The sequence below is a fragment of the Rhinatrema bivittatum genome, chromosome 11 (genome assembly GCF_901001135.1).
Source record: "Rhinatrema bivittatum chromosome 11, aRhiBiv1.1, whole genome shotgun sequence".
Classification (NCBI taxonomy): Eukaryota; Metazoa; Chordata; class Amphibia; order Gymnophiona; family Rhinatrematidae; genus Rhinatrema; species Rhinatrema bivittatum.
The window spans coordinates 59,729,729-59,745,262 of NC_042625.1; the positions used below are offsets into that span (position 1 = coordinate 59,729,729).

At 43.0% G+C, this 15,534-nt stretch overlaps 1 protein-coding gene across 1 annotated transcript in view; it reads left to right on the plus strand.

Annotated features, from left to right (window-relative positions):
• The window catches only part of FBXO21 (F-box protein 21), a 58,799-nt gene extending 43,635 nt beyond the window's left edge, over window positions 1-15,164 (plus strand). The window contains exon 12 of the mRNA XM_029619239.1: window positions 10,912-15,164. Coding sequence (XP_029475099.1) covers window positions 10,912-11,120 — 209 coding nt within the window. The 3' untranslated portion in view covers window positions 11,121-15,164. The remainder of the gene's footprint in view (window positions 1-10,911) is intronic.
• Window positions 15,165-15,534: the final 370 nt, after the last annotated feature.

Consider the following 15,534-nt stretch of genomic DNA (forward strand, 5'->3'; position numbering starts at 1 on the left):
AAGTTATGTACGTTAACTCTGTTTAAATGGAGCCAGTTTTATGCTTGTCTCATAAATATTTATGATACACTAAAAACAGAGGTCACATTCAAAAGCATTTAGTCGGCTAAATTAATATTTGGGCACATATCTGTCTAAAATCTAGCTGGCTAATAAGTTAGGAGGCTAGAATTTAGTCAACTAAGTTAGGGTCATGGCAGGGCATAACTGGGAGGAGTTGAGTTAGCCAGCTAAGTTAACCAGGTAAGTCCAATATTCAGAGTTAGCCAGATGACATAGCTGGGTAAGACTGGTCAGCCAAAGAGCTGTCCTAAAGATAGCGGCTATAGTTAGCTGGCTAACTTTTAAGAAAGCTGGCTGTATTCGTTAGTGCAATTGCACTATTGAATATACCTCCAAAGTTAAGCAGATAAGTTTATCCAGCTATCCCGACTGTCTGAAGATGGACCTCAAAATGTTTACATGAGAATCCTTCAGAATCATAGTTACTTTATATAGAATATTGTGTGCCAACTGAACATGGCAAAATAGTGCCACAAGAGGGCACCATATAATGCTGCTGCATGGTTTGGGATAAATACATTCTTGACTGGGATTTTTAACTTTTTGTTAAAGGTGTTCCAAGCTCTCCTTAAATCAGTGGAACACTTCATTCCATAACTAAATTTCTTGACTTACCTATAATTTAACAAAAGCTTCAGTTTGTATAATTGACCCTATTCCACATCCCTATATTTTATTTGCAGTCCTGGTTTTCTTTTTTTTATGAGGGCGAGGGCTTCATTTTCAATATTTTCATTAATGTTTTCAGTACTACAGTATCAAAGATGACAAGAAAACCAAACATAAATAAGTAGGATCACAAGAGAAGCATGTACTTGTGGTTACAGCAATATAATGCATAGAAAGAGCTGTAAGCATTTTCTCTTACTAGTCCTGATTTTCTAGCCCATCCCAGTACATTTGGATCCTGGTATCTTGCTTTAGAGCTCTTGGCCCAAGTTACTGCAGATGTACTCCCTCAGGCTTAGATATGTGTAGGCCCTTAAAAGTGAACAGTGTCATGATTGGCTAATATTTGGATGGGGGACCACTGGGTAGGTGGTGTTGGCACAATATGGGATTCTTGTCCTTGAGCCTGTAATGACTCATCTTTAAAATGTTATGACTGTAACATATAATAACATAGTAATGACGACAGAAAAGGCCCAGATGGTCCCTCCAATCTGCCCAGCAAGCTTCTCTTGCCAACCCCCTCTGGTCTAACCTGAAGAAAAATGAAACTCAACACAAGTATATTTTACAACAAAGAATTGAAATGTAAAAAAATGAACAGCAACCAACTTGTATATGTTGCCCCTATGTTAACAACCTTTTGAACATTTTGAAAACCTTGTTATCCTCCTTAACCTTGTAAACCTTCATATTTTTTTGTAAACCATTATGATGGCGAAACCGAATGACTGTATATAAAACTCGATAAATAAATAAAATAATATCTACCATGCCATGTAGGTCACCCGAAGTTTCTCTTAAGGGTAGTCCATGCAGTTACTCCCAGTCCTTATAAAGGTAGAAATATTTACAATCAAAAACCAAGCAACTGTCAAACCCATCAAAAATTACTGCTAGCAACATTTTTACTGGGTGAGGAGCCTTTTAGAAAATTCAGGCAATGCTGACTTGCTTTACTTTTGGACTTGGCCATAGAAGCAGTCCTGTGCTTCTTCCCTAATGTCTGCATATCAGTACCCCCAAACCATAAAAGCCGGGGCCCATGTTGGTTGCATCAAAAGTGCCAAGGCTTATGGTTGAGAGTAGTAATCCCCGTGCTTCTGATAAGGATAGTAACTATCGCACTGAGCAGGTTACCCTCATGCACTCTTTTCTTAATTTCTATCCTCTAGTCTTTAGGGAACCACCGTCTTTATCCCATGACCCTTTGAATTATTTGATTGTTTTTGACTTCACTACCTCCTCCAGAAGGGCATTCCAGACATCCACTACCCTGTCTGTGAAGAAATATTTCCTGACGTTGGTTCTGAGTCATCCCCCCCTGAAGTTTCATTTCATGACCCTTAGTTCTATTGTTTCCTTTCCAATGGAAAGGATTTGAAGTTTGTGCATCATTAAAACCTTTCAGGTATCTGAAGATCTGAATCCTATCTCCCTTGCACCAACTCTTTTCCATGGTATACGTATTTAAGTCCTTCAGCATCTCCTCATAAGTCATTTGATGGAGACCCCCACCATTTGGTTTGCCCTTCTCTAGACTGCCTCCATCCTGTCTCTGTCCCTCTTGAGATACGGTCTCCAGAACTGAACACAATACTCCTTGGTGAGGCCTCACCTGGACCTGTACAAGAGCATTATCACCTCCTTTTTCTTATTGGTTATTTCTCTCTCTATGCAGCCCAGCATTCTTCTGGCTTTAACTATAGCTTTGTCACATTGCTTCGCCATCTTCAGATCACTAAACACATCACCCCAAAGTCCCTCTCTTGATCCGTGCACATTAGTCTTTCACTCACCATCACATACAGCTCTTTTGGATTACCGCATCCCAGATGCTTGATTCTGCAATTCTTGGGATTGAATCCCAGCTGCCAAATCTTCAACCATTGTTCAAGCTTTCTTAAATCACATTTCATTCTCTCTACTTCTTCTGGCGTGTCCACTCTGTTGCAGATCTTAGTATAATCTGCAAATAGACAAACGTTACCTTCTATCCCTTCTGCAATGCCGCTCACAAAGATATTGAACAGAACCGGTCCCAACACGTTCCTTGTGGCTCTTCACTTCATATCTCTTCAGACTAGGTTCCATTTACCATTGCACACTGTTTTCTATTCATTAACCAGTTTGTAATCCATGCCACCATCTTGGTGCTCACTTCAAGCTTCTTATTTTATTCACAAGCCTCCTATGCAGGACCATACCAAAAGCTTTGCTGAAATCCAAGGAGATTATATTGTGTGCACTTCCTTGATCCAATTCTTGAGTCGCCCAATCAAAAAAATTCAATCAGATTTGTCTGATAGGACCTTCCCCTGGTAAATACATGTTGCCTCAGGTCCAGCAATCCTCCTGATTGTAGATAGTTCACTATCATTTCCTTAGCAGAGTGTCCATTAATTTTCCCAACTCAGAGGTGAGGCTAAATCCTAGAGTTTCCAGCCTCATCTCTGCAACTACTCTTGTGAAGCGGGACCACCACAGCTCTTCTTCAGTCATGTGGCACCACTCTCATTTCTAGAGATCTATTTCACAGGTCATTCAGTGGTCCCACTAGCACATCTGTGAGCTCCCTCAGTATCCTGAGATGAACTTTATCCGGCCCCATGGCCTTGCCCACTTTCAGTTTTCCTAGCTCTTCCCATATATTCTCTTCTATAAACTGAGTTTCATCTACCCCATCCCCATCTACGGCCTTGTCAACCAGCAACGGTGCTTCTCCAGGGTGTCTTTAGTGAACACCGAACTGAAGTATTTATTTAAAAGTTTTTATGTACCGCACAATAAGGCATATGTATGCCCGTCTAGGCAGTTTACAAAAGTACAAACATAATTTGTTTAATATTTCCGCCATTTCTTCATCACGCTCCACACAATGCTCCTCTGCACCTTTCAATTTCACTATACCACTTCGGGCCTCCCTTCTCTCCCTGATATATCTGAAAAATGTTTTGTCACCTCTTTTACTTCTTTAACAGTCCTTTCTTCCTCTTGACCTTTTGCTGTCCTGATTTCTTTCTTTGTCTCCCTCAGTTTTAATAGATTTTCTTCCTTGTGTTCCTTTTTTTGGGAATCTTTATACTTCTTGAATGCGGTTCTTTTTGCCTTAATTTATTCAGCCACCTCTTTTGAGAACCAGATCAGTTTCTTTTTCTTCTTACTCTTGTTTACTTTCCTAACTTATAGATTTCTTGCCTTTGTAATAGCTCCTTTTAATTTGTCTCACTGTTGTTCCATCTCACACATTTTCTCCCAGTCTTCCAGTTCTTTCTCCAGGTACCTCCCAATTTTGACAAAGTCCGTATTTGTGAAATTCAAAACTTGGATCTTTGTGTGACTTCTCTGTATCCTATTTGTGATATTGAACCATACCATCAGATGGTCACTGGTGCTCAGGTGAGCCTCTACCCGAACATCAGAGACATCCCCATTAGAGAGCACTAGATTGAGGATCACACACTCCCTGTTGGGTTCTTTTACCATTTTTTTGAGCAGAGCCCTTTGAAAAGCATCCACTATTAGTCTACTTTTTGTAGATTCCACAGAAGGGATGCTCCAAACCACATCTGGCAGATTAAAATCTCCAATGAGCAATACTTCTCCCTACTTTCCCACCTTTGGATGTCCTCGATCAGATCTCTGTCCAGTTCTTCCTTTTGAGTTGGGGGCCTGTAGATCACACCAGTAAAATTGGAAGCAGCATCATTTTTTTTTTTTTTTTTTTTAAGGACAGTCCCTAATGCAACTTCTTTACCCCATGCCCTTGCAATTCAGTTGCTTGGATATTGTTTTTGATATAAAGAGCTACTTCTCCCCCTTTTCTGTCCTCTCTGTCCTTGCTTAGTAAGTTATAGTACGGGATGTCCGCATCCCAATCATGAGACTCGGTGAACATGTCTCGGTAATAGCAACAATGTCCAATTCCGTCTCTACCATTAGGGCCCTCAGGTCTGGGATTTTATTGTTCAGACTACGAGCATTTGTAGTCATAGCTTTCCAATTGCTCTTGCTAGTCACCTTTTCTGTTTTTTTGAACTGATTGATTTTGTTACTTTCTCTTCCCACTTCCTGTATTGCTTGGGGGTGACATGCCAAATTCACTGGCCACCTCCTGCTACCCTTTCTTCTAGTTTAAATGCCTGATAATGTATGACCTGAATTTTTCACTTACCATCCTCTTTCCTGCCACAGACAAATGTAGGCCATCCTTACCATATAATCTTTTATTGCTCCATACATGTCCCCAACCTCCAGTGTATCCAAAACCACGTTCCTTACACTAGATTTTGAGCCAGGAATTGGAATTATCTATGTGACATAGCCTGTCCCTTTCTTTTTCCATGAACAGGTAATATTTCAGAAAAGTCAATAGTTTTTGCCTTGTGTCTAATCCTCTTCTCTAGATTTTAGAAATCTTTCTGTACCTGGGCTGGTTTTCAATTTTGACAAGAGCAGCTTATTACCTTTCCAATCCCTAGAGTACCTGGGGGTTCGAATAGACACCAGGGAAGGTCAGATCCGGTTGACAGACATAATGATCCAGAAGTTGCAGAATTAAGTGTATGGTTTATTGAGGATTCAGAGATCTGTGATGTGGATTAACTTTCTAAGGTACTGGATTCCCTTGGATTTAGTTACTTGGGCAAGGGCACACATGAAATCCTTGCAGAGGTCCTTACTCTCAAAGTGGTTTTCTCAGTCCCATGAGGTTTTCTCTGACAACGCAAGTCAGGGAGAGTTTTACCTTGGTAGCGGGTACAAAAGAACCTAAAAGTGGAAGTGGATGAATCTTCCATTTTGGGTACAGGTGACCTCGGATGCCAGTCTTTGGAGCTGGAGCATTCAGTATGATGGCCTAGTGACTCACGGCACTTGTAATCCAAAAGAAACAAAATGGTCTATCAATCGACTGGAAACCATAGCAATTAAGGTTGTCACTTCTTCGGTTTGATCCCATTCTTCAGGGTCAGGCGGTCAGGATCTTGTTGGCCATTACTGTGGTGGCATATGTGTTTTCCCAAGGGGGGAAGAAGCCCAGGTATCAGCATGTGGCGGAAGTGGTAAATCTGTGGTTAGATTGGGCAGAGAAGCATGTAAAAGGGCTCTCCACCCTTCATATAGCAGGAGTAGAGACTATACAAGTGGACTTCCTCAGTTGCAACAGGCTAGACCCTGGAGAAGAGAGTCTGTCCCAGGAGGCATTCTCCCAGGTTGTGTCCAATGGGGAGAGCCAGTGGTGGACTTGATGGTGGTCAGCAGCAATGCAAAGGTGCAGAGATTTTTCAGCTGAACAAAGGTAAGAGGATCATCCGGTTTGGATGCCCTGATTCAAGACTGGCCAATTCGGAGTTTTCTTTAGGTGTTCCTTTCGTGACCTTTGGTGGACAGAGTCCTGCAGAAGATTCTTTGGCATCAGGGGCTAGTGTTGTTAGTAGTTCCCGATTGGCCAAAGTGTCTCTGGTATGAAGATCTAATGAGTATGCTGTTCAGGATCCGCTGTTGTTGACTCAGAACAGGGGCCAGTGGTTCATGAGGATGTGTCTCGTTTTATATTGTGCTGGTGTCCCTACCGCCTCCTTATTAGCGTGGGCCCTAACTTAAATAAAGAATCGCGCGCCCGGGAGAGCTGCCTGGGCGCACGTCGGGAAAGCGAGCACTCACTCCGGAGCGCCGGCTCTCCCACGGAGTTTATTGAATCAGCCTGTGTGCTGCAGACTGCAGCATAAACAGTAGGGAGGGGCTGGAGCAAGGAACAGATACTTTTCTCTGTTCATCCCTGCTCCGCCTCTCTCCTCTTGTCTACAGCTAGCAATCCTAGAGGACAGGACAGCAAGGAAGAGCCACTCAGCTCCCTGCTTCAGCCCTCCCCATCCTATCTAACCCCCACTGCACCTGTTGCCTGGAACAGAGGATCCTTTAATGTTGTGATGTCCAGAAGAAAGAAACTGGAGTGGACACTACTCCAGGCCCAGTGGATCACTATGTTCACAGGACTTGGATTCAGCTAACAGCTGAGGCTAGGAGAGAGGCACCCAGAGCTCCAGTCGGGCCAAAATGATTTCAGTGAGGTAAGGGAGCTAAATGCTGAAAGGGGTTGAATGTTTGGGGAGAGGGGAGGCAGTGTGAGAAATGGTGAATGTTGTGAGAGGTGAGGGATATGAATGCTGGGAAGAGCAGTCCTCGAGGGAATGAACACTTCAAGGGGAGTGAAATGAAAAGGGGTGAATGTTGGGAGAGTTGATGAGGGGGATGAATGCTGGGAAGAGAGAGGCAGGGTTTTGAATGCTTTTGGACTACACAAGGTGTAGCTGATTGTTGTGGGGAAGGTGAGGAGAGGGTGAATATCATCTTCCTTACAATCTCCCTGACGTCAACCATGCAGATTGCACTGTTTGGCACTTATTCCTGTCCTCCCCAAGGTACATGCTGTCATGTGTTCTGCAGCAAGTAGAGGGGCCCATGGCTAAGGTGGGGAGAGAGAGAGAGGACCAGGATAGGGAATTGCATGAGAGCCATCTGAGGGTGAAATAGTGTGGGGAAAATGGATGGGGCACGAGAAAGCAAGGAATGGGAATAGGTTCAAAAGAACTGGGGAAATGGCAGAGCAGTGCAAGAAAGCTAGCGGTGGTAATTAGGGATGATAGAGTCAGGGTGAGAGTGGGGCAGAGGTAATGACGATGGTGTGTGACAGAACCAGAGCTGGTGAAAGGGGTGGGGTGAAAATGAGTGGCATAGAGCTTTTAGGTAGGAGGAGATGGAGGGGAGAAGAGATAGGGCTGGGGCTGAGGGAAAAGAAAGGGTGTCAAGGGGGTTACTAATGCTGGGCAGAGAGTGAGGAAAGAAGGGAACAGAAGGAGTTATGTAGGAACTGTCGAGCCCCCATCGTAGCTCTTGTGGGATGTGAGGGATGTTATGCAAGGGCTGCTGAAAGAGGAAGAGGATGGAGGGATTGCGCATGAGAGCGAGAGAGAGAGAGACATTGGGTAGAGCATGGACAAGAGAGAGGAGAGGAAGATGCTGATCATAGACAGGTGGAGGATAGGGAGAGAGAGAGATTGATGGGGAAATTGAGAGAGAGAGTCAGTCTGGTGGCAGAATTGAAATTGATAGGTATAGGATGGGATTGAGAGAGAGCGAGAGAGATACTGGCAGGGATAAGGAAATGAGAGCTCGTTATTGGGGACTCCTCTCCCCTCATGCAGACAAAACAGTGCACTGGGCTTTTGGCAACCCCTCCCACTTTTTTGGACTCACATACAGACTCAAAAGAGCAGTGAGGTCTTCCCTCAGCTTGTTATCCTGGGCAGTCGCCCTACTTGCCACGCCTTTCAACAGCCCTGCTCCTCAAAGGGAACCCTCCCATCTCTTAAAAACGTGAGGCTCTTTGGTACTCTGCATTCTGATTCCTTGGCTCTTAGTGCATGAAAGGTTGGCCACCCCTGCTGTGTAGGGTGACATCTGCAAACCTGTTATTTTTTGTCTCCGTCTGCTGGTTGGGAGGCATAAACCCATGCATCTGGACTGTTCTGGCTGGACTCAAGGAAAGGAAATTATCAAGCAAGAATTAATTTCTCCTTGATCTCTAGAAGATAAATAGGGACAAAATCCCAAACAGCTATTGTCCTAAAAGTAGATAAATCTATTAGCATTCTCTCTGCCCAAGCAACTACCCAAAACACCCATTCTTTCAAATGCATACACACCTTTTATTTGACTTACGCAGTCCTCAGACCTAAATATAGTTGACAGTAGTAACTCTATACTGGTTCCACACCTGCAGACTTTCCTCATGCCCCTTTACAGTGCAGCTAGTTCTTTATTATATATTGTATTGTTATACTTTTCTCCTCTTTTGTTTGCTTAGATGGGGAGGCAGGCAGGAAGGCACTCGATTAATGAAGGCCCAGCCTCTTTTGGTCTATCTGTGACCCTCTTTGGGACTGCACCAAGCCCCCTTTCTCATGGCTACAGGCTTCCCCCAGTGGCAGCTCTGTTACATTCAGGTGACCGGACACTGCTCTTCTTAGCCCACAGTTGCTAATGGCCTGTTGCAGGGCTCTCACGCAGGCCACAGCTGTTTCCCTTACCACCTTGGTAAATGAAGCCGCCTACAACTGCGTCCCGGTAGCCATGGTAGGTTGAGTCCCCCCGCGGCTGCTAATTTACCTGCGGTTATCACCGGGCCGCATATGCATGATTTAATGGGGGAGAGTCAACATGGTTTTTGCAAAGGGAAGTCTTGTCTTACCTGTTTCCTAGACTTTTTTTTTTTTTAAGTATAAATAAATGTGGATAAAAGTAAGCTGGTAGTGTATTTGGATTTTCAGAGCGCATTTAACAAAGTCCCCCCCCCCCCCAGAGATGCACTTCAGGGAATCGGGAGGTCATGGGATTGGAGGAGGTGTCCTATTGTGGATTGGTATTTGGATTAAAGACAGGAAATAGAGGGTGGGACTAAATATTACATATTCATATTACATACATATTCATATTACATACATATTCATATTACATAAATAATCTGGAGAAAGGAGCAATGAATGAAGTAATCAAATTTTCAGATGACACAAAATTGTTTTGAGTAGTTAAAACAGCAGTGGTTTATGAAGAACTGCAAAAGGACCTTGTGAAAATAGGAGACTGGGCATCTAAATAACAGAATCAATTTAATGTGGACAAGTGCAAAATAATGCACACAGGGAAAAATAATCCCAACTATAGATACACGATCCTAAATTTGTTAGGAGTCATCACCCAGAAAAAGGACATCTGAGTCCTTGTGGACAATACTTTGAAATCTTCAGCTCAATGTGTGGCAATGGTCAAAAAGGCAAATAGAATATTAGGAATTATTTGGAAGGAATAGAGAGCAAAACTGAAACTAGCAAGCAGCAAATTTAAAGCAAATCGTAGGAAATATTTTTTTTTACTCAGCACACAATCAAGCTATGGAATCTGTTGCCAAAGGAAGTGGTCAAGGTAACTGACAGTTTGGTTCAAAAAAGGGTTGGACAAGTTCCTGAAGGAAAACTCCATAAACGGTTACTAAGCAAGTAGACTTGAGAAAGCCAGTGCTTCTCTCTGAGAGTGAGGTACAATTAATAATCAATAGTATTCACTCCCAGTCCTCGAGGGCCATCAGCAGGCAGGTTTTCAGCTTATCCCTAATGAAGATGCATGAGATACAGTTGCATACGATGGAGGCAGGTGTATGCAACTCTATCTCATGCATATTGATTAGGGGTATCCTGAAAACATGACCTGTTGGTGGCCCTTGAATGCTGGGAGTGAATACCACTGTAACAGATCAACTATTGGGGATTTGATGGTACTTGTGAACCCAGACTGGCGACTGTCAGAGAGAGGATGCTGGGCTTGATGGACCTTTCTTTTTAGTACTCATATCTGTTCTGAAAAAATCTGAATTGTTTTAAGGTGCTAATGTGTTTTATTGCATCAAGAAACAAATATTCAAAAATGTTCTATGTGTGCTTTTGGGACCAGCTTGGTCCCTCATTCCTATTTGTGTGGCTGAGGCGTATGATTGTTCTCACTGGTAATCCCAGGGGCCCTGATTAGCTGGTCCATTCGGATTTGATTTTCAGACCCAGCATCTCTTTCTTGTACTGCCCAGGACTGGCAGAATGGATTCCCACTATTCCCAGCTAATGCTTAAAAGTGGCACCTACTGCCTTATATGGGGACATATTTGTGGTTGGTTCTGAAAAGAACTGCAGTCCCTGCCCCTCAGCCAGAGAGCTGTCCGTGGAAGGACTGGAAGGAGTAAAATAGAAGGGAAAAATATGCCTGGGTAACCAAATGTAAGCTCATTTGGTATCTTCTCACTTATACCTGCAGCCCCAGTGCAGCAGGAGGAAGCAACTGAACACAAAAGACTTAGTAATTCCAGAGGAACCTGAAGGTTTCAAAGCACTAAACTAGCAGCATGGCACCATCTTTTCCAGAAATAAGGAAACTGTTTAAGCCTTCCTGTTCTTCTTTTTTTACCTACTGATGTGGTTATTTTTTTGTTTTGAAGAAATTGGGAGATGCAAGGGTAGTAAACAGTTGTATGACTGCCGTCTGAAAGGCATTCGGTGACTCACGTGAAATGAGTTAATAGAATCAGCCATGTTATCAGTGTCCCTGAACCTGTGATCTTTTCCTGTTCAACAGAAAATCTGGAATATAACTTGGAACCGCAAGAAATCCCTCACCCGGAAATTGGACACTACTTTTCAGAGTTTACTGGCACTCACTACCTTGCAAATGAGGAGCTGCAGGTGCGCTATCCCGGTGACATGGAGCTTACCTGCGACACAGTTCAGAAAAGATACAACACTGGCAAAGATATCACTGCCACCCCACCACAGCAGGAAGGCTGAGCGGCAGTTAATATATTCTGCACCTTGCAAGGGATTATGGGAGCAAATTTTATTTCTCCAGCTTTTTATACTGGAAGTCAGTTCTGCACTTGGTATATTTCTGATAAATACCGCTACTAATACTAGTGATTATTACTGACAACATATAGGCATGAATGGTGATCCATTAAGAAAGGTTAGTGCTAGAATCTCTCCCAACCTTTGTCACTGAAGAGCTTGCAGGGTTGTGTTGGTTTTGATACAATATGTTATGGGACTGGGATGCAGAAGTTGCATTCACACGGGGAGGATCTGGCTCCAGCAGGGGGAGTAACTGGAATCCAGTATCGGCTACCTGCTGACCTCTAGAGTCATGGGACTTGGTTATCTCTTCAACATTAAATCTGCTTGATGGGATCCTCCCCCCTCCCAGTGCTGACAACATTGCAGAGAAAAGCTGAGTGTTCGGTCGTAGGATGGCATGCCTGATGGACCTCCCAAAGCATGGTATGAAGCATTGCATTGCAAGTGTTGGGTGAACAGGGACTTTTTTTCATGCCTGCTTTAAAATAGTGACTGAAATCTTGAAACCATACCACCCCTGCTCATACCTTATTTACCCCTACAGAGACCCACAGGCTTCACGTGCATACCTTTTAACATAAGCGAGAAATTAGCATGGGTCGTCGGACAATCAGAATTGCTTGAAGGACTAACCAACCATCTTTTGGGGAAGGAGTTTGAGGCCAGTTTAAAGTTAAGTAGGGGAGCACCAAGCCCCCGATACAAACTACACCTATTGCAAGATATTGATTTTGCATGGGTGCTGAAAAGACAGCAGATGTATGAACTGAGAGTATTTTTCCATGATTAGGCTTATACACATATTCCGTCATTGAAGTTAACGGGGTGGGTAATTTAAAGTGGGACCACATGGCCTTGTGGCCACAAAATACAACTGAAAAGAGTCATCAGGGGTGAAACGGGCAATAAAATCAAGCTTATCTGCAAGTTGTCTCTTTTGGACCTCTGATAGTGGACTAAATTGGTAAATAGTATCTTTAGATTCATTGGGGCCTAGCAATGGGCTTCTTCCTCTTTAAGAGGTAACACTATGCTGCCGACCCTGTTTAACTTCTTGAGCCTTTCCCTTGGGCTTTTGCTCCTTATAAAAGATACTTAAAAGTTTAGCACCTCCCAGATACAGAACAGCCATCCTCATTGTAATCCTGTTGAACCAGGCTGCTATGGAAGGGCCACAGCGCACACTTCTGCTTGTTTTATGCAGCAAATCTCTGATTAATGGCTCTTGATCTCTCTCTGCCATGGAAGAGCACAAACTCTTTTCTAAATGACTAAGAGGTAGAAAGAAAACTGGTCTCAAAATATCAGAATGAAAGGTGGTCAGCAGGTTCTCCAATTATTGGAGACTTACAGAAAGATTCACAACTAAAACTAGGCAGAAAAATTAGCAACAAATGTCGAATATAGCAGATTTTTTTTCAAGGTGGAATTTAGGGGAAAGGTTTGGATGAAACGAGCAAAAACATAATTCACCCATTTTGCTATCTACATAAAATCTGCTTTATTTGATTAGATGAAAAGCAATGTTTGGAAATTTTATAGGTCCTCTGTTGTGGCGTCTTCAGGGTAATCAGAATGGACATTTTAACTTTTTTTTTTCCCATCCTCAGTTATATTCATATGATGGGGGATACTCTTCCAGTTTATGTGCAAGATCTCAGCCCAGGAAAAAGCAGTATCTGACAAGTTTCCACCCTCCAGCTTCATACTGAACTGCAGTTTTGTGCAGACCTGGATTAGGTTCTGACTTTTGCCCCACAATGTTAATCTGAAAATAAATTAAATGGAGGCCTCATATGATCGTCTTTTGTTTCCTCATTGAGCCCTTGTTTTCTCTTTTGTAAAACTGGGATAATCCAGTGTCGGACCATCTTTACCCACCATTGCAGAAAGCATTGCTAATTGCTTTTAACAAGCAATAGATACTTGTCATATTTGGTGTCCCTTATAGCTGCATGACTGTGCCCCCCCCCCCCCCCCAGGTCATACCCCAGTGCACTGCCAGGGCATCTAATGGCCATTGCCTATCGCTATAAGTGCATCAGCTATTGATGAAATCATGACAGGAAATGGGCTGCCAGCAAAGAGCAGAAAGAAATGGGTGAGTGCTGACTGATAACTGGAACTGGTTAGGACCGAAAAGCAGAAGGCCAAGAATGGAATGAGCTGGGAAAAGGATGCATGGACATGAGGGAGAGAGAAATGCAGACCGAAGGAGAGAGAGATTGGTTGAGGAGAAGAAAAATGGATTGGGGGCTTACAGAAGTGGGCTTGGATATATGAGAGCAGGAAGGGGAGAAGAGAGAGTAGTTTGAGCCTGACACACAGAATTAACAAGTGTCATTTTCTGAAGAAATGGTGCCTGATCTGAGCATGCGTGTGCTTAAGATTGCAAGAAAACAATTTTGCAGCTACATTAGAGGAAATGTTCATGTAAGGTTATCCCAGACCTTTGTGGGGACTGTTGTCTTTTGGGAGGCTACCATTTGGCACAAACATGTAATTGCCGGGGAAGGATGGCAGCAAGGAGATGAATAGGAAATGAGTAGAATTTTCAGCTGCCATGGCACCCATAAAGAGGGTACCATGCCATCCACCGATTATGGGTCTGTGTATCCTTGTGGGGGAAATTTGTTGGATAATCAAGCCAACTGGTACTAATTTTTTCATACAGTTTTGAAGAAGGCACATGGGGAAACGTGCTGAGCTCAGAGCTACTGGTCTCACAATAGGTGTAGCCTGAAGGAGGATGATAAATAATTAGCACCCAGGATTCTCTGGCATGAATGTGGTACAATGCGCCATATGTCACTCTGGCTCAAAAAAGGTGTGGTATCTGCACGTGACTGCTTGCAGGAGTGGAATGGCGTCCTCGTGCTCCTACTGCAGCACCTGCGTACTCTGCCGCACAGCAAACCTTTCACTCTTCTGCCCTTCTGACCTAGTTATGAGCTTAACTTTTCTTTTTTCAAGATCGTGCTGTTCTCTGCTGGCAGGACATCTGAAAAGCAAAACTATTATTTAAAGGTGATAGGTACCTATTGAAGCACTTTTTTCCCCAGCTTGCAACGATTTGTGGAGCAGATACCTCAGATACCAACACTAGTGACTTATTTCAGTATTGATTCTTTTTCTTTAATGATTTGTAGTTATTGGCCATGGGCTCCTGCTCACCATGCTGACATCGGTGCCTAAATACAATCTTTTATACGAGTACAAAACTGATTTAAGTGCTGCTGTCAGTGCCCTGGTCAGGAGCCCATTCTTGGCTATAAAACCTACACAAAAATGAAACTATTGTCTGTGTCATCGTCCCAAGACAAAAGAAAAGGAGCAACTTTTAAAAACAAGGCATGCCTCTCTATGAAGTGTCTGAAAGGAATGGAATATAAATCAAAGAAATGAAAATAAACATAATTGTACACATTTGTTGCCAGTGCTTCAGTGTTCCCTTTTGTTTCTGCCATACACTCTACAACGGGGAAAAGGCTGAGGGCCAGTATGTTTATTACCCTTAGACACAGTTATCCTTTTAACTTTGGGCACGTTTCAGCTCTACTAGCTCACCTGGAAATAGCTGTAAATGTAGACAGTCTTGACAGCTGGCCTTGGCTAGCCCCAAATTTGTTAGCTATTGTGCACCAGGGTTGGTGTGATTTACTAGGAGCAGAGAGCACTATTCTCTATAAGAACAGCCACTGTCACTTGATGGGCTATGTCCCCAGATTTCTCTGTTGCACATCTGTTAAATGGTTAATTAAGCAGTGTTACTATTGCAACTTGAAAAAGTCTTTTGGGGAGTTATTTTATTTAAAGGTTTTCTCTTGGGAGGGCTAAGTTGGGATAATGCTTGTTACTGAGATCTGCAGCAAATCGGAGTGTATATATCTGCGTAGTCTGTGAGATCATAGTAAAAAAAAAAAAAAAAATCAGATTAAGAATTTATATAATATATGCTTATATTGAAACCGCTCTGAATAAGATCAGTGGTTCTTAATTTAGTTTTTGGGGACCACTTGGCCAGATTGGTTTTCAGACGTGTTATGTGCAAATATATCTTCTGCATATTCTCTGTGAACATCCTGTAAATCTGGTTGGTCAGGTAGTCCGAGTACTGGGATGGTAACCACTCAATAGGATAATAGAAGGTTGTTTGGTGTTGCAGTATCTTGTGCACCAGACCCTTCTTCTTCCTAGCAGCTATTTCCATATATGTTTGTTACATTTAGGATCTGGCACAGCTACAATGTAATGTCAAGAATCATGAAAGTTGTCTTGATATTGTGTGTTCCATTTCCTAATATGCAATGCAACAAGCATCCCATGAACCGTTTTAGCCACTGCAATGAAT